The 20,187-nt window shown below is 39.3% G+C and overlaps 1 protein-coding gene across 6 annotated transcripts; it reads right to left on the reverse strand.

Annotated features, from left to right (window-relative positions):
• Window positions 1-1,771: 1,771 nt before the first annotated feature.
• Window positions 1,772-19,066, reverse strand: LOC144535878 (zinc finger protein 518A). 6 transcript variants are annotated; one of them, XM_078278628.1, is made up of 5 exons: window positions 18,686-19,062; window positions 16,868-16,922; window positions 15,482-15,561; window positions 9,793-9,921; window positions 1,772-7,998 (listed from the first exon to the last, which is right to left on the reverse strand). In XM_078278628.1, exons 4-5 carry the CDS (start codon window positions 9,881-9,883, stop codon window positions 3,839-3,841), a joined length of 4,251 nt encoding a protein of 1,416 aa, XP_078134754.1. In that variant the 5' UTR covers window positions 9,884-9,921; window positions 15,482-15,561; window positions 16,868-16,922; window positions 18,686-19,062; the 3' UTR covers window positions 1,772-3,838. The 6 variants fall into 6 exon arrangements, 5 of the variants coding, with proteins under 5 accessions (XP_078134754.1, XP_078134753.1, XP_078134756.1 ...); XM_078278627.1 differs by lacking the exon at window positions 16,868-16,922; XM_078278630.1 differs by lacking the exon at window positions 9,793-9,921.
• Window positions 19,067-20,187: the final 1,121 nt, after the last annotated feature.

The following is a 20,187-nucleotide window of genomic DNA, read 5'->3' on the forward strand; positions in this document are numbered from 1 at the left end:
AAACCACTTTGAAGAGAGAAACACCAGCCACATGAATATTTACGGATAGGAGATAACTTTAATCATTTAAACAAAGTTATAACAGTAACTTGTGATGTTTTGACATTTTGCATGTTGAACGTCAAGTTGTGATTATTTTTCCTACAAACAAAAACGTTAATTCGAGATTTATTCACTTGGAAATTTCCCTTCAGTTGTAAAGAACAGTAGATTTGAAATAGCTTTTGTACTGGGTTGGGATGTTATTACATCTAAAAGGGAACAAAACAAGATGGTTTGTTTCGGAAAAGGGACATTATGACCAAGGAAGTTAGCTTTCTGCAGCTGGCTAGGCTGGTTCGAATTAAGGAAAAGTTCGACATTTTGTAAAATAAACTAAATTGCTTTCTTTACAAGAGTAAGATGAGAAGACAGATATCAATCACATGTGGTTAGCATAAAGATTGGAGGCAGGGGGAAAAGGCTAGCCTGGCTTTGTCCACAGCAACCAACATCTCTAAAGCTCACCGATCGACACAAGCTAGGCTAACCCCAACCCAGGCTCCAGCTCTGTACTTAACACGGACATGTCGATCTTCTCATCTCACTCTCAAAAAAAAGAGAGTAAGAATATATCCCACATATGTTGAACATTACCTATAAGAAGAGAACACCCCATGAAGCAAGTATAGGTGCCAACCACCAACACACCAACCCGATTATCGGCCGTCTGACAGTCTGGCGAGGTCGGTGACTCGAGTCTGTTTGGTGTGTTCCGTGCCGTCGTCAGTCGGAGGAGCCGTCGGCCTTCATTTTGGCCGATTTGACATGTTGAATCGGCCAGTGGGCTGTCAGACTCAATGACCAATCTGATTGGTGGAGTGCTAGTCGAGTGCCCTTGACTAGCGAATCAGTGCACGAGAAAACCGGAGCTGACAACGCCAGTATCTTCTTGTTACTAGCCATCGTATTTTTTTCCGTTCAGCAGGTAATGACAACGATCCTTCTTGACTACTATCGACACTCTCTGATGAAAACAATGACTGACGACAGCGTGCTCTGTGAGATGTTCCGTCATTTCTGGTTTTCATTTTTTGGGCGACAATACAGATTAGCGCCGCCTGCTGTTATGGAGACGCAGTCCGACTGCCTTTTCTGCCGACGGTCGGCCGTCGAGTTGGTGTGTCAGAGCCTTAATGGCTGAATGCTTGTTTGGTTCCATTGGTAAGTCACAAAAATGAGTGGAATGTAGTTACTACTCATGCTACATTTGTAGGAGTTTTATAGGAAATGATTTCATGGAAATTCACCTAATGTACAACAAAATGTCCTGCTGATTGGAGCGGTTGATTCAAATTAACATTTAACAAATGTTGGTTAAACGCGGGACCTGCTGAGCTCAGAACTTCATCAATTGGAGGCTGGCTGTTTAGAACCATTTTGAAAGTATAAAAACATTAGCATGGCTTGCATTGTTCAGTCACTTGCATATTGAACGGAATAAAACGCCACAGTTTGATTATCATGTAATACAATCATTAAAACCCATGAAGGAACGCAAAGCCCATGTCCTGTTGCCATTAAAAAAAGGGGCAATGTAACATTAAAACATATGTATGTACAACATACTGGACTTGATGACGCCAGTGAGCCGATATATAGTACAACATTAATGCAATAACAGGTGAAAGCTGATGCAAACACATGGATTAAGTTCAGAGCTCCTACAACACCTAAAAGGTCTACAGAGCATAAAAACAAATGTGACAATCACTATCCAATAACCTCTGAATGTATTTGATACCAACAAGAAACTTTTTATTGAAGCAAGAGTGTTTGTATCTGGGGTGTCTGCACTTTGTTATAAGCACATTACTATCGAAACATGCCGTTTTATGTTTTTATATACCCCCTCGTCTATTCGTGTAAAGTTTAAGAACTTCCCGCTGTCGCATTTTTTACTTCTGGGGTGATCCAGCCAACCCCCCGCATCATAAAAATGACCTTTGTCCTTATTCTAATCAGCAGGTTCAATGTTTCCATTCCCCAAAAGGTTGTGGTAAGGGTCCAAGTACCTACAATTAGTTGTGTAGGAAGACAGGGTTCGACAGGGTTCGACATCATTGCCTAAGCCTTCCAGCGGCTTAAAGGGCATACTCCCATTCTTTCCTGAAAGGGTTTTAATATAAAATATCTGCAGGAAGTGTTGAGTGAACAATCAAAAAAAAAACGTTCAACCCAAAGCAATTGGAAATTTGTTATATTATTGTTTGAGACTTGGGCCATTATTCTAATAGAATTTACAGTAAATATTGGATCTAGAGCTGAAACGATTAGTCGATTTATTGATAAGTCGATCAACAGAAAAATAAATCAGCAACAATTTTGACAATCAATTAACCGTTAAATTAAAAAAAACGCCAAACATTGCCTCGTTCCAGTTTCTAAATTGAGATGTTTCGCTGCTTCCTCGTATTATGTGAGAAAAAGTCTGAACATCTTTGGGTTTGGGAGAGTTTGTCAGACAAAACTAAGACATCCGATGAAGTTACCTTGGTCTTAAGAAAATAGAATTCTTTTTTTACTATATTCTGACATTTAATAGACCAAAGGATTGATGTTTCGAGAAGATAATTGACAGATTCATCGATCGGGAATTTAATTGTTGGTTGCAGCCCTAGTTGATATTACTTATTGACACGTGTTATACTACAATTATAAATGATTAAAAGAATGCAGCCATTTTGTCAACTTTGGCATCGTAAAGGTTTCAAAGTGGATGTCAAATCTTACACTCAAGCCCTGTGACAACACTTGACTAACATTTCTATGTTGTTTCTGGCAGATTTTCATATTCTGTTTCTCTTGATGTTACCATCCTGCATCATAATCTTCTTCAATGAACAAACATTGCGACTCACAAAAAAGGGTAACAATCTGAAAGCAAATTCATGGGACCTTTAAGATCTACAGTAAACTCGGAAATCATATTGGATTCACATGATTCACAACATGAGCATGAGTAAACAGTCTGATCTGCTGACAACAATATTGTTGCGTGGAAACTGCATAGGGTGCAAAATGGGCTGATCTGTATTTCTCAAGTACTGACAGGGAGCATGGTTAACAGATAAGATTTCTCTTTTTCTGAAATTTATAAAACTATCTGTCTATTTGCAACACTTGGCAGATTTAAGAGATTACTGTGAAAAATATCTTCTCTAGTTATGACAAGCGCATGATACAGGTTGACAAAATCCTGACAAGGAAACCGTAAACTAATCCTGAAGATAAAATGGAGTAAAATTATATCCCCTTCAATTAAAACATCATACAAAATGGAATAATTTGGACCAGAACATTTTCAAAAGCGCAAAGCAAAAAGGAATTTGTCTACAAGCTTTAGAGTTAAGCTATACCTGTCCTCATGTGCAGGCCCAGGATTATAAAATATAGAAAAGTCCCTTAAACTAGGCCTCTGCTTTTTTGAAATTAATGAGCAAAAATGACAAACCAGATTAATATGAAATCACCTGAGTAATTTAATCCAGCTCTACTTACAACTTTGCTGATATTGTCCCCTTTCTTTAAGCTAGTGCTCTTACCACAGCTCTTAATTACAGTGTACCATTTTCACAGTTCAATTTGACCTGTGCATGCATGATATAAATCATGCTTGCAGTACATCATTTACCAGAAAATGCACCTATGAAAAGATAAACTACGATTTACTGAGGAATATGTATTTACAGGAACAGAATTTGAACAAACAGAGTGGAAGGTCATTAAAAAATATACAACTTAAAACCATTTGTTCCACCTCAGAATCTCTTTCATTTCAAAAGTAGATGGAAAACGTTCAGAACAGTTTATTCCAGTCTCTAGTTGCCTCCATGAGGTGTCGCTGTCCATGGCCAATCCAATCTTCTTGGCTGTTGAAGAGCCGACCACAAAACCAGCAGTCAAACACCACAGGCTCTTGACTGCAACCTGACAGTTTTTTCACCACCTCATACTTTTTTTTGCTTTTTTTCCTCAACTTCAGTTTCAGGAGGAATCGCTCTCGGACAGAACTCCGAACTGGCCGGGGTCTTGGATCATCGCTGTGAGACGATGCACCTTTGGTCGAGGAATTCTTCCATAGAGTACCGAGCTCAGAGAGAGCTTGGATAGTTTTCTGAGATAGAGAAACCTTAGTAACAGCACCTTTGTACCGGTTAACTACCTTCATGACATTGGCCACTTCGGGAATGTCAGCATCTGGATGATTGAGCACCACTACAGGTTGGTATCTACGAGGGCATTTGACCTGCTGTAGAGAACTGAATGGGGCAAGCCTTAGTGTTCTTTCAACTTCTTTGGCTACAGGCTTCCATAACACAGTAGTCTCTTTCTCAGTCAGTACTTTATTTGAGAGTCTTCTAGCTTTATGCACCGTCGATGGAAGCTCGTCAAATAATGGTTTCCTGCGCCTTTTCCTTTGGCTTGGAGGCCGAATCGGCCTTGGGGCTAGGATGGGTTTCTCTGCTTCACACGATTGTACCTTGACATTCATCTGAGATGGTGAAATGCAAGATTCCTTGACATCTTTCTGTGCAGTATTTTGTATGGTGATCAATTTCTTTACTCCATTGGAGGAATTTGCATTAGTTTTGTTTGATGACACCAGAAAACACTGGGTTTGAGGTCTGGTGGCCAAAAACAAAGGTTGACTGCTTGAGGTGGGAGCACCACTTGTAAGAAGGCTACCAGTAGGAGTGACAATTTTAAAAATGACTTTGTTCCCAGTACCTTCACTGGTTCGGCTACACTGAGTCCCAGTCTTTGTGTCTTGGTTGTTCAATTTCAAGCCTGATTTGGGTGGAGATATGTATCGGAGCAAGAATGCCTGGCGACCAGTCTGCAGGGTGCTGGGTTTGTCTGCAGAGCTCACAGGCACGGCCAGAACTGGCCGTGAGTTCAGTGGGAGTTGTGTATTTGCCAGACTGAGGCCAGGAGCACTGGGGGTTTGAACAAATGGAACAGACCGCTGTACCAAATAGCAAGTTGGCTGTGTCTTTGCCGTTTTGTCTGTAGGTGCATTATGTGGTGTGCTTGAGAAGAGTACAGGACCCTTAAAACCTTGGCTGTTGATAAGGTAGTGATTTGAGGTGGTGCCAACACCTGGTTGAACAGCAGAGAGAAGTGTTGTCCCTTTTTCAGCAGCCCCTGCCTTTGGTGCAGATACACCCATCCTCCTGCTGTTTGGAGTAAGGGTTACTCCAGTAGGGTTACTTGATCTTTCTAACCCTGACTTCATATAAGATACATTGATCTGAGGATTTCCAGAATTGGTTATCAGTTTAAAACCTGGAGTGGCCTTGAGCTGAACCGGCATGGCAAATTGATTCTCAGTAGTTCTCAGGACTACCGACTGCTTTCCCTCTGGCAATTGAAGAATTCGTAGAGTTGTTTTTGTTTGTTTTGAAGAATCATTACTTGCACTTGAAGATCCAACTCTTTCCTTATGAAGTTGTTGATTAATGATTGCATCTGAATGTTCCTCCACAAAACTGCCCAAAGAAGTTGAACCAGTCTTTGTTTCTGACCGTTTGTTAGATATAGGAATGCTCTCCTCCTCAATTTTGATAATATTAAAGTCTTGGAGCACTGACTCAGGATTCTCATCCTCAGTGGCAGGATCATCAACACTAGTGATGCACGCATCAATCTCAATGTCACTATACGACACCTTTTCTTGATTCGAGTCTTCTCCATTGCCACTTTCCGTGAATGGTTCTGGAGACTCTGCCAATGTCAAGCTAAACTGGGATGATTCACAAACACTTTCTTTGTCTACTGAATGTTCAGACATATTATCAAAGTTTTGGGTAGTGTTAGGGGAGGTGCCAAATGTTTCCTTGGAATAATTGTGAAAAGTAAATACTTCTTGGTTGGGTGAATTTTGTGTGCAGTTTTCTGCTCCCATGGCACTTTCTCTGCGGCTACCTGAAGTGGATAGGGATGACTCTGATGGAGGTGCTGGATTAGTTGAAAGCTTTTTTAAATTTTGCTTGTTTTTATGTTCAATATCAGTTTTAACCTGATCTGGGTTTTTTTGAGTACTCTGAGAAGATTGGTCATCATTTTCTATAGTGTTAAAGGAGGAGTTCCCTTTGTGTTCGTCAATGAGTTTGTCAGTTACTGTATCAGTCATCAATAACTCATCTGCAGCCCCACAGTTTTCAATAGTGTCTTTGGAGACTTGTTTGGAATGCAATGTGTCCTGAGCAGTGACCTTACCAGCACACATTGAAGTATTACTGATTTGAGAACCACTATGGCAGGTTGCATCAGAGTTAAATGTTGCAGAGACAGAGTTCTTATCAAACTTACTTCTCTGGGACCAGGTTGTTTGACTTGGGTGACTCTGGTCATCCCCATGAGCAATCTCATTTGTCATGGGATATAGCGTATCCGCACAAGTCGAAGACCTACCTAGTAAAGGATTAGTTTTCTCGCCAACATCGTCTCGAGGTGGGGTGGAATCAAGGTTGCAAACAGAGGTTTCTTCCTCCTCAAGCTTCACTTTTACTGCCATAATATCGTCTTGAGTCATCTGTGTGCAAGATCCACTTTTTGGTGAAAGAGCAGAACAATGTGATGCTAAGTTCTTGCTATGTGAGCATTCCCCATTCTCATGAGAGACTTTACTTTTTTCCAACACAGGATTTGGTGCCGAGGATCCCACATCTTCAACAAATGTATGGTTTTGAGTGGATGAATCTTGCTTTGCTGTTGGTATTACTTTGAGAACTAAATGTTTTTTGCCATCAACCATCTTGAATCCCATCACTTTGGTTGTACAGTTGGGGGGAAGAGAGATTTTGTTCTTAACCATCAAAACAGTCAGTCCATTAGGATTGGTGTGACTTGTAGCATCAGAACTTGCAGAGTTGTCATATTCCTGTAACACTACTGGCATTGAGTTCTCTGTATTATGAGAGCTTTTGCTCCAATTTTTGTTTTCCTTTTTTGCAACAGTCCCATCCACAAAGTGGTGGGTCTCCTCGAACGATATCTCCGTTTTCATTAGTCTGCCATTTTGGTTTGGTAAACTCCCAGAAAGACAGTTCAGTTTTGATATCCTCTGAGCCTCCTGTGATTCACCACTCTTTTTCAGCAAAAGTTTGAGGCTTGCAGATGAATTTGCTGAAAAGCTGCTGTCATCTATAGCCTTCCATGCATTCCTTCTCTCAACCTCCTCTTTGTGAACAGCTGCCGTGTGTTGTTTAAGATACTCGCCTCTTGATGCACCATATCCACAGATCTGACAAGTGAAAAGGAATGTTCCCGAGTGAGCTTTCATATGCTTCTGGTGATCTTCTTCGTTCAAGCTGATATGTCTGCATTTTGAGCACTTCCAATGACTCTCATTATGATGATGGATGTGCTGGACGAATGTTCCTGCATCCACAGTTGTAAACTCACACCAGTCACAGTTAAACTGTCCATTTAGACTGTGACACATGATGTAGTGTCTGGTAAGCAGAAGCAGGGAGTACTGAACATCATTGTTGCAGAGCTCACATGTAACCAGAGTATTCCTGTGCTCAATCCGATGACGTTGAAGAGCAGGGAACTCGTTTGTGAAAAAACCGCACAGGTCACAAGGGTATGTAGGAAGGGTTCCATTATGGGCCGCTCGAAAATGTTTGAAGAGATCATTGGGGCTATATGTGGAATCATCTTTACACACAGAGCATCCAAAACTCAGAATCTTTCCAGAGAAAACGGCCCCCTGCTGAATTTTACAATGGGATTTATTGTGAGTTTGTTTATCTTTCGTGATGGAACTCCCATGTTCTTTAATGGAGGATTCTTCAGCATTATTGAAGGGTGACCCATCCGTCACTTCTCTGAAATGCTTATACACAAAGTCTTTTACCTTCTCTTCCCCTATTACTGATATGTTGCAGTTTTTGGCAGGATCATGAGGTATTGTGAGGTCTTCTTCCATAGTTGTAAATCTACAGATATCTGTAAGAGAAGTAAACAAATGTTTTATTAGCACATTCAGGAGCATCCCACTTACTCTAAATGCATTTAACATTGCTGTATAGCAGAACAACTCAATCTAGTTATCTATACACTACAGTGCACCTGTCCAATGGGCATGATAATCCCTGTTCCAAATAGATACAGGGCAAGTGGTGATCAGGTGTATCATGGTTTCATGCCCACTTAAACAAACCACAGAGGTTTTGCTGCAGCATTTAAGAGTGGAGGTGGGCCACCTTGAAATAAAGACTATCTACTAACATCACAAGAATTTGATATACTTTTATAAAACAAAACATTAACATTGATAAAACACAGAGCATGTGATATTTCATACGTTGAAGCAGTGGTAGGCAGTAGGGATGTAACGATACACCCGATTCAATAAGATTCACAATTTTAAGTACAATACGATTTTCTCACAATAATTTTAACAGAATGAGCTGCAGACAAATGACCTTTTATATAAACATGTGTGCAAAATTGCAACAGAAATTGTATTTTATTCTCGATTAACAAAAATGTAATTAAAAAAATAATTTGATTTTTAAAACAAATCCTACACCAAATAACTAAAACATAAAAATATCTTCAAACAAACAAACTAAGAAGACAGCGACATCTGAAGTCAAACAAGTGAAATCAAAAGTGGATTACGCCCTAGGCCGTTTCAAAATTACACCGCGATTCATTTTTTATTACACATTTATATTGATTTTTAAGCGATTCACGATGATTGTTACATCCCTAGTAGGCAGTATATTTTGCCATTGTTAATAATTCCATTATAATCTTTCATCATATTGTTATTAAAGTGTTCTGAGAGAAAACTAAAACTCTGCACCTCCTCTTGGTTCCGTTTTCAGGCTTCAGAAAATCTAGCATGATGGGAGACTTTGGCCAATCACAGGTCATTCAGAGAGAGAGAGCATTCCTATTGGCTGTTCTGGACATGCAGTGAGCGGAGACAGACCTGCGGGAAGAGGTCTTACTCCACTTAAACTTCTGTGGTGTTTTTTTTTTTTGCTTTCTACCTACTGCAGCTTTAAATGCTCTATATGTAGAAGGTGACTATTGTGTAGGCCATAATCAACTAAGCAAATTTGGCATGATGTGGAATACAGCAGGACCTGAGTGGCTTAAGCGCCACTAAACATTCCAGTTCTGGGGATAAAGCCTGTATACCAACCCTTTACACCAGGGGTTCTCAAACGTATTACTCAGTCCACATCTGATTTTTTTTTCCAAGGACAGAGGAACGATGGGCAATAACGAGTTAACAATTAATCAGCTCACTTATGACTTTTAAGCAACATGGGCTTAGATTTGTAGATCTCAAAAGAAGCTCAATGTATTGGAAGAAGGCAAAGCCTGTGCTCCCACAATGAGAAATGTATCAGGTGCTACCAGTGGCACAGCTGAGGAACAACCTTACACACTTAATAACTAGGGATGAAACTGTAACTGAAGGTATATCATTTAAACCGTGTCATTGTCATTGAAAATGTCATAACGATTATAGTGACAAATGATCCTGTTATCAGTGCTATCGCGGTTTTGGTAAAATGTGCTGAAAATGTTCAAAAAGTACTAAAACACACAAAAATCATTTAACCAAGTTTTATATTGAAAATCATTACAGCATTATGCACTTTTGGTTTGCATATACGTTCAAATAATGTAGACAACACTTTGGCATAATAGAAACACCATTACAATGTTGAGGAAATTATTTTTGCTATATTCAAAGAAATAGGTTTAAAAGAACTTAACTGTGAAAAAAGAAAACAAGAAAAAATAAGATGTCAAAAGGATGGGAGGGAGGGGGTCCCACAGGCGAGACGGAGAGCTTTTGCTTTGGCATTGTTGTCGTTTCTTCAGTTTTTTTGAGCCGGCACAGCGCTGTGAAAACATCAATTTACTGTCAGCTGTTATCAGAGGACGCAGGTGAGGGAAACAAGAAATAAAAACAGAAACTCTGAAAATGAAACTGCCAATACGCTCATTGACAGTCATTAAGTCGTTAATAATTGTACCGTTACCTATATCTTAATATAAAGCGAGAAATGTCTGTCTGTGAGTGTGTCAATCACAAATTTCAGGAACCGTTCATCCGATCTACCTCACACTTGGTGGGTGTATTGCTGAGTACTCAATGAAGTGAAGTGTCAATTTGGTGCAATTTGTAAATGCATGTTCAATATTAATAAACTGAATAAAACTAAGCAACCGCAGCAACAGGGCCAAAACGTGAAGTGGTTGCGATACTTCTTTTCCCATGACCCGCCCTACTCTGCATCTGATTGGCTTACCCTTGTATTCATACCCTAACCAATCTCACTCCTCATGACTAAATCTAACCAATCCAACCAACTAAGGCAACTAGTACTGTACAAATTACAAAAAGTTTGCCATACTACCTAATAACACTAATAACGTGACTGCTATAAGTACCTTTTTAACAGCAGTTAATACGTCTATTTAGCAACTAATACCTCCGCTAAGTGGGTTTCTGACCGATCCGATGTCAAGGCCCAACTTATTGTCTTTAAGTCATTTAATGGTCCGGGCCAAACATTGCAGATATGTTTGCTAAGTACACGCCGGGTTGGTCTTTCAGATCTGCAGGGGTTGGTCAGTAAGTGGTGCCCAGAGTTTAATCCAAGTGTGACAACAGCTTTTGCCATTATGCTGCCCACTGCTGGAATCAGCGCCCCTTAGAACTAAGACAAGCCCCAACTGTAGCCATTTTTAAAACAAAGTTAGACTGTTCTCTTTAACAGTTGTTGTCATTAGTTTTTTCTCATTGTGTACTAATTTGTTGTTGTTTTGCATGTAAAAGAACTTTGAATTACCTCTGTGTATGATAAGAGGTTATATAAATAAACTTGCCTTGCCTTTCTCTAACCGGGAAAGTTGGTATTGGCAGAAGTACTCAAAGGTTTTTTTTAAACTATTAATACTGCACAGTACAAGCCCTGCATATAAATGTTTAAGTGAAGAGTGAAATAGAGGCATTTTCAGCACAATGTAATTACATTTAACATCTGTTCAAGGTATATAATGCCGGATAGTTTAATAAATAATAATGCATCATCATTTAACATCTGTTCAAGGTATATAATGCCGGATAGTTTAATAAATAATAATGCATCATCATTTAATTGTAATATGTTGTAAGTAATATCTGATTCTGCAACGTAACCAGTAACATTTCTCTGTCAGGTAAATGTAGTAGTACAATGTTATGTACATCATCACATACCCTTCATCATACCTAGAGATTGGCATGGTTGTATTTCAGTTAGCCTAATAGCTGGTTTGATTTGCATTGAGAGATGATCTTATGGAAAGTACCCCATGCCAATCTCTAGGTATGGTGAAGGGTATGTGATGATGTGGGGGGGGGGGCTATTTTAATTCCAAAGGCCAAGGGAACTTTATCAGTATCCTGGAGCCATGAAATAACTGGCCTTTCAAAATAAAAGTCTGCCTGCCTCTATGGGAATTTAACAGAGGTGTACTTACTTATGCCCCCTGTATTTTAAGGAAGAACATTTATTTATTTACGATACATTATTCATTCACAAAGAAAATTGGTGTCCTTAAAGGTTGGATTTTTCCTATTTTTTTAATTAAGGCATTAAGATCAATTTCCAAAAGATGATTTTTTTATTCCTCTTTTTAGTCAACTTTAGCATGGGTTCATAAACTTATGAGCACCTTCTACACCTCGTCAACAAGACCTCTATAAAGTTTCAGAGTTCTTGTCCTAACCTAATGAGAGCTAGGGAGTTTTCAGTATTTGGTGTTACAGGTGTCACTGGTGTGCCAAAACCTCTCCAAGTGACCAATTATTGTTAAATGCTTTTACTCACTTCTATGCTATTAGAACAAAACATAATAAAGACTTAAAATGACTTCTAAAACCTTTTAACATTCATTCAAACACATCTTTTCTCATAAATCACATGTATGTGTTTGCTGGCTCTGGGAGGCGGGACTTAGCTCTGTTGCGCAGTCATTTGGACAGGCTCCCATTGGATGTTCCTATCATGCTACAGTATACGCCGTTGGAAAGGGAATGTGATTGGCTACAACTGCCATGATTGACGTGTCGATAGCCAATAACAGCTTTTTCTAAGATGGCTGCTCAGAGAGATGATGCAGTGTATTGACGCTCCACAGTGGGAGTGCTTGCTGGACGTCGGGGGCTGTCCCGGGGTGAAAACTAAACAGAAAAAGGTGGGGATAGTTGCATTGTGTAGGCAGCAACCTGAAGAAAAGGTGCAGGGCGACCCGGTGGATGTTAACAGGTTAAGACTAAAGGTTAAAGAAAAAACTGGCCAAAAAAAAAAGTCAGAAAGGGAACAGGCACTACGGTAGTATACTGTATTATAAAAATGAAAAACGTTGAACCCACTCTGCCCCCACTTATGACCCTCACACTTGGAGGAAACACTGTTATCAAACACACAACACCCAAAAAGCCAAAATAAAGATATCGAGAGACATTTAGTCAAAACAGAATCCCTCTAGTCTGCATACCAACGTTGTCAGTGTAGAACAGGTGACACTCATTGTTTGGCAAGTATGCTGCCTGCTCACTGCACACTGAATCAGAGAAACAAATCCCACCAATCAGAACACGCTTGAGTCTCTTCTTCGTGTTTGCATGCAAATTAACTTAATGACATTAAATAGACAGCATACTGCTGTCTCTTTGACCTAGACTTCTGATCACTTTCGAGCCGGAAACTTTCCTGGAAACTTGCTCAATTGCTGCTGAGTGTAAGACATTATAGTTTGTGTCTGTGTTTAATTAAATAGAACATAAAAATTAAGTAGAAATAAAGAAAACCGTGAGGAACCAACAACCCTGAAGAACCACCACGTTAAAATACACACCCACCCACACCCTTCTTCAAAACGGTGTCCACAAGCGCATCAAAAGAATGATTTAGATCAACCCAGCATGGCGCTCATTTGGGCCATGACCGGACAACTGTTCCTGTTTATATTGCACTGTAATACACAACAGCACCATACAGTCAAAGCTAGGGCTGGGCAACATATCGATATTATAGCGACATCGATATATGAGACTAGATATCATCTTAAATTTTGGATATCGTAATATCGTGATATGACATGTCTTTTCATGGTTTAACAGGCTACATTGTTCTAGCTGTTCTGTCTTTTTGCCTTTACCCACTTAGTCATTATATCCACGTTATGGGCGATTATTTAAAATCTCATTGTGTACATTTTTTGTGAAAGCACCAAAAGTCAACCCTAAAATATAGCGGGAAACCAGTTTTTCCTGTTCTCTGGATCTTGGGTGGCATTTAAGAACCAAGGACTTAACTAACTAAGTGTAGAGCCTTTTAGAATGGTTTGCACTAAAGGAAAGAAACACAATACTTTAAGCTTTTTCTTTGCTAAAGTCTCTGCAACTAGTGTACTTGAATTTTATTTATCTGCAACATTATGTTGTATAATTACAGTTTTGAATAATAAATGTTCTCAAAACTACATACATCTTTCTCTTTTAAAAAAAGAAAAAATGCATTTAGCAGTTTGGCTTTCCTTAGGGTCTATGTAACCTGTTCTGAAATGGTTCTATTATAATTTTTATATCGTGATATATATATATATATATATTATATCTCGTTATCGCAAGAGGCTGAAATGTATAGCGCAAAATTGATTTTAGGCCATATCGCCCATCCCTAATTAGTAGTTAATAAAACCGATAACAGATATTTGGAACCGATATGCATTTACAGTGAAAATGAAAGTCTTATAGAAAAAGATTTGGAAATATTACAAACTCCAACAATAAACTTTTTTAATTATTTAAGCAATTATTTAATAAATTAGAAACTTTCAAAATAATAGTCAGTTAGTGTTGGGGGGGGGGGGGGGGCATTAAGTCAGACTCAGTGGTGAGTGAAACCGAAGCCGAGGGACAGACACAGAGCTGAGGCCGAGCCAAACTACACCACTTTAACTAACTTTATCAGATATCAGGCAAATAAAACGCTGATACAGATCATCTGCAAACTGCCAAAAAAAACACCCCGATAAATCAGCCAGGGCCGATAATCGGTCTATCCCTAACATGCTGGCAACTCTGTTTATTAGGTCTACCTAGCCAAGTCTAATCCAACATTGGAGGATGTAGTTTGTGGTGAACTGTATTCGTACAGTATTATACAGAGAGGTGTTTCTGTCATTCAGCCTCCCCTCCACAACCTTTTTGTGTACGTTGTAATTTTCACTATGTAGACATCCTGGTGTTTTCAGGCGTTTCCTGTGTTTTGCCAGAAGTTGGAGCAACCAGAGGGGTTTAACGTCAGGTGACCAAACGACCAAACGACTGATTTCTCTGGGTTTGAATATTTGGGATAATGTAAGTAAACAACTCAGTGTTTCCCACAGATTAGAAAGCAATTTGTGGCGGTTTGGCGGGGGCATTTGTTACTTCAATGCCTAACAAATCTCTCTCTTTCTCTCCCTCACCCTGTCTTTCACTGGTTGAAGGCTGAAAATATTGAAAACAAATTAATAACATAACTAATTCCACTGGTGGGACTGTTGAGCTCTGTTTCAGACCGATACCTCCGGTTCAAGCTGCTCCTCATCCTCAACACGTGACTTTTTCAGTCGCGGAAAATACTTTTTCAATACTCATCTGGATTGAAGCAGCAAACATTCAGTGTAAGAGTAAAAAATGACATGACATTATTTATAATACGCACATTATAAATAATATTTTTATTATAATAATATATAATTCACAGCTGCTATATATAGTGTTTTGACCTCGACAACCCAACTGCATTTTACCGCAAACTTGCGACTAGTTAACTTCCTAAAGCAGGCGCAATCGCTTGTTTGCTAAGTCGGGTCGGTGATTGTGTAAAGGGGTTCACGAGATAGAGACCAAGCTTTCGTGAACTTGTGAATTTCACCAGCCGTCTTCTCTCCTTTACGGAGACAGGCGCTATGGGCACGGTGGGCTCGATGGTGTTTTAAGCCTCCGTGCCTGAAAGGCGACGTTGGGGGCTAAAAACACCACACGGTGGGAGGAGCTGTGTGTATGTGAGCGAGACACAAGTGACAGGGACGGAGAAGAGCAGGGAAAGGAAATGCAGAAGAACGTGTTTTAAATAGCGTTAAAAAAAAAAATTTAAAAAATGATGCGATACCGCCACACATTAGTCTATGTGTGGGGAAACACTGCAACTAAACAAAATATAAAACATAGATATTTTTAATGCATCAATATTACATATCTTATAATTTGAGAGGATGGTAGTGCCACAACACCACCAACTTGGTCAGGTTACTCAATTTATAAAACGTTATTTTCAGATTGTAAGGCCCACACTGAAATTATAGCTTTATTGCTAAGTAAGAATAAATGGCAAACATAAGTTTAATAAGCAGTTATTACCTGTACTCCTTTAGGCCAAACCATAAACATTAATGCATGTCGTGTCTGAAGAAGAGGAGCATGTAGTGTGGCCCCAGTGCCTGCAAGACAAAAGCAGCATAATATTACAACTTCAAGTGTAATATTAAATAAACTGTACCGTTTTCTCTTTAAATACTACTAATTGTGTGAGTGCTTTAAATGAAAATATTTGTGGAGAACACCTCGTTGAACAAAATGTGAGAAAAAACCCTTGTTTTGTCACACAGCTTGTATGGTGATTTAACCCCAAAGTATCAATGTTGACATATTAGTTCCATGTTACTGTTCAATGTTATGAATATGAAAGTGTCTCCTATCAACAGAAACCAGTAAGCAATGGCTCTGCTGAACGTCATGCCATGTGAACTGCTGTTTATACCACATTATTGAGTGTCAAAGCGCGCGCGCGCGCGCACACACACACACACACACACACACACACGCCCCACAGTGCTGACATGTTTCACCTTTATACATTTCTATTAAACGTAGTGCTTTTACATCCAACGGCAGAAAACAACTCTTTTTGTCCTTTTGAAACTCTGCTATAAACGGTGGGATATTGGCTATTGAAACAGGCGATCAAGACTTAAGGTACCCTCTGGAGTTTTTGACTTCTAGTGTGATAGAGCAGTCTTTTATGAGAGGGACTTCTTTTTTTTTTATATTTGTCTTGTGCACGCACAATTGCACACGTGCATGTGGGTGATGCGATACACTTCCTGCCAATAGTTTTGCACTTAATCTGATGTAAAGGCGGCGTTAACAGCCAAGAGACACAGCAATGTACCAGCAATGACAGGAAAGAAGAAAAAAGGAAACTAGTAAACATGGATGTAAACATTGCATGATTTAAAATACTTTCAGTGAAAGGAATAATTAGCTTTGAAGAAGGAAATGGACACCGTTTGTTAGGTCTTAAAAATACACACAATGCATTAAAAATAAAATCTATTATAACTGTAGCCCCCCCTTGTCATTTTTGTTGCTATGAACGTGGATAGGGTCAAGTGCCAACAACTAGCATAGCTTTAGCTCAACAGTCCGACCAATAATCACTTATATAATTACAATTTGGCACATCTAAACAAAATCATTAATTACCATCAACATTCATACCTCTTAAGTCCTTGGCTACGGTTAACAATTAATTGCGGTTAACAAAGAAACCACAAATACGTTAAAAACAACAATTAGACAACTATATAATAATTGTTCCAGGCCTACTGATAGCAAGATCAGTTAAACCTACTTTGTACCAATCATATTTATAACCATAGTAGTGTTAGAGCAAAAACAGGAAAACACCCTTTACAAGATCACTTTCACAAGTGAGAGAAGCTGTACAATTACATGAATACTGACCCAGTGCTGTGAAGGCCATAATAAGGGCAGAGATACCGCAGTGTTACATGTGGAGCTGAAATGATTAATGGAAAAGTCAACTGAAAGAAAATTAATATCATTTAAAGTTAGGCTATTATCTACAAAACAATCGTCTCTAACAATCAAATTTGATTACTTAATTGCAGTACAATTAATTATTTAAACAGATAATAGTCTTTTCTATTCCACACGTTCTTCTTACTTGTCAAAATCTTGCACCTACGTTACCCACAATGCAAAAGCCTGCTGACAGTTCGGTCAGAGATTCGGGCGCATTATGCAAGTAGCAGGTAGCATAGCATGGAGCTTCTGGCCCGCAGAAGAGATGATGAGCTATAACGGTCAAACGTGTAGTCTTCAAACCCAACCGATGGGGACTCGAGTAACATCACTTGGACATTGTGTCAGACTTCACACAGCTCCCTCTGGAGACACTAAAGGCTTTATACAACGTGTTTACATCTATACAGTGGTACTCCCAACATCTGGAAACTGACTTGGATGTGGAAAACTGGTGTTCCCATTTAATATATCTGGCTTTTGGAATGTTAGACAAAAAACAAGCAGGGTGAAGACATCACCTCGGCTTTGGCAAATTGTAACATGCACTTTCCTCCACACTTTTCTTTTTCTTCTATATTTGGAAATGTTATTGACCAAGCAATTAATCAATTGTTCCAAGCAGATAAGTTAATGGAAATTTAAAAAAAAAAAAATACTATATGTCATTTAAGTATGCATTGTTTGTTTTTTATGTTTTATAACCCCACAATAACTTTTACACGCAGATTATTTCCTGTGTGCCATATGTCCCTGATATAGAGGCAAATAGGCCAAATCACACATGCGTGCAACAGGGTGTGTTCTTGAAACACGCAGGATGTTGATTACAGGCATTTTCATCCCAATTCAACATTACACTTATAAAGTATTAATGAAAGGTCAGGGAACCGGGATTAGCCTTCAACTCCATACGGCTCAGTCAGCTGTAAACCCAGGGAGGAAGCCATGTTGGGGAAAAAAATGGCTGCCATGATTTCATGACTTATCTGCACCAGCTACTTCAGTCTAAGAAAATGCAATTTCTGCTAACAGTGTCTTCACAAACACTTAGGCTGACTTAAATAACGTATATCAATAGCATAGGCCTACTTGAAAAACATGATGGAAATGATATGTAGCTATAACTATACAGGAGATAAGCCTACTTAGCTTTTAATATTTCTAATAAAACTGGATATATGAAACTAATAGTATAATGAAACTGAGTAGGACTTTAGTGAACACCTGGACTGCAGACTAGTAGGCTAGTTTAGGCCAACACCATCTAAAGGGGATAGATAAATGAAGCATGGAGATGAGAGAAAAAGTTGCATCGTCTCATAACTGCAATTCCACTCAGCCTCAGTAACACAGCACAGGGACAACAACGTGTTGCAAAAATGTGAATCTCATCCTTAACCATGCAATCCGACATCCTTTTTTTATTTTTTATTTAATGTTTACTTGTTCGAGTGACTTGCTCCATAGTCGCGTAAGTTTAGGAAACGCGAGGGAACGCTGCATCAGTGGAAGAATTAAAGGCTGTAGACAGACAGCAACAAAGGACTCCACAATGTACGCTGCGATATTTCATTTCACTGTGGCAATTTATATCTCGAAACACGGAAAACATTTGAGCTACTTCGCGATAATGTTAGTGTCTGTGGAGTTCAATAACCAGTTATTTTACATCAAAATAAAGCCCCCACCCACGCGAAGATATTGAAAGTTACAGAAAAATATGTTAATTCTTACTATGAACTAGATGGAAGTTCAGGCGGCGTCCCGTCAACGTCCGACATTATAAAAAGGAGGTTAAGGTTGAAAAAACACCCCGCAGAAACATTTGCCTTCCTTCTCTTCTCTCTGTGGATCCACAGCGACGGCGGCCATGACAGTCCATCCGGGTACTAATGTGCTCTTGACACTCATGTAGAAGCGGATGAATATGTATTGCCTGTCAAACACTAAACTAGTGCCGTGAAGGGCATGTTTACGCACAAACACAGTTAAAACAACTTTCACTGAAGTGAAAATATATATTGTGTTTTACGAGCGGCCCATAAGAACCTGACGGTGTTTTTGCAGCACGAGGTCTACGTCATTCGTTGCCTTTGTGTGTGTGTGTGTGTGTGTGTGTGTGTGTGTGTGTGTGTGTGTGTGTGTGAGAGTTGTGTCCTAGGTGGAAGAAGAAGCAATGAGCAGCAATGGCGGATACACGCTACTTCCTATTGAATGCGTTACATGTAGGCTAGGCTGAAGCCTTCGTTTATCGCCAATGAAATTCTTTATCTTTCAGCTCTATATAGACATATATTAGGCCTACATCACCTCTCTCTCAATCTTTATGTTCTGTCTTTCTCTCCCTCTGTCTCATTCACACATACACACAAACTTACTAATGGAGTATGTGAAGCTCACACATTGTTACTTCATCGCCCTACATTGTAACATTGTCACACCAGCTATATTAGAACCAGTTAAATCTATGTGTCTCTGCTTGCCTCCCTCATTCTCTCTGCCTCTTTATGTTTTGGTTGAGCATTATAACGGCTGCCATTATATCCATTTGGACAGAGACACTACTATAGAGTTGACTATTCAATTGATCATGAGTCTGTTCAACCATAGGCAGGATAGAGTATGTCACAAGGTCCATATTGTAGCTGCTCTGGTCTTTTGATCACGTCGCATGATCTTCATCAGTAGATGGACTTTGTTCAGATGTTATGGAATTGCAGATGCTAATATTTCCTGTTTTTTTTTCTCAGGGAACTTTAAGGACCTTCCTGCTATGCTGACAGGGTGTGGCACATATGAAGCAACTTCAACAAAACATTGAGGATTAAGCAGAAATTCTGTTGTTTTGTGTTCCCAGAAGCAGGGGCGTAGCACAGAAAAACATTCAACCACATGTGGCTTGTGTCATATTTAGGTTACTTTACAGTCTAGCCTCACTTTCTCCTCCTCCTTACTTCACTTCTTCATCTACACCACATTCAAAGTTCTTTTCACCTCCATCATCCTCTGCACTGCTTTCTGTCTCTAATTCAGCCTATTTATTTGGTGCAAGAACAGAACTAGCTTGAGGTATGTATGTATGTAAGTATGATACAGCAATATTAATGTTAGATTAAGGTATAGCCACAATTGACGAATTAAGGTTAAGTTTCACTTGCAGTCTATAAATCAGTAGGCTATATATGCTAAGTGTATGTACTTTTACACATGATTAGAACCACTCAAGAAATAGGCTA

Source organism: Sander vitreus, chromosome 21 (genome assembly GCF_031162955.1).
Source record: "Sander vitreus isolate 19-12246 chromosome 21, sanVit1, whole genome shotgun sequence".
In the NCBI taxonomy this organism is placed as follows: domain Eukaryota; kingdom Metazoa; phylum Chordata; class Actinopteri; order Perciformes; family Percidae; genus Sander; species Sander vitreus.

Bases quoted from the DNA above. Each gene is read 5' to 3' on its own strand.
- LOC144535878 (XM_078278627.1), bottom strand. From the start codon at position 9,883: ATGCCAAAGCAAAAGCTCTCCGTCTCGCCTGTGGGACCCCCTCCCTCC. The intron at 7,999-9,792 runs GTTAAGTTCTTT...CTTCTCTTACAG, and splicing joins TCTTGTTTTCTTTTTTCACA to ATATCTGTAGATTTACAACT.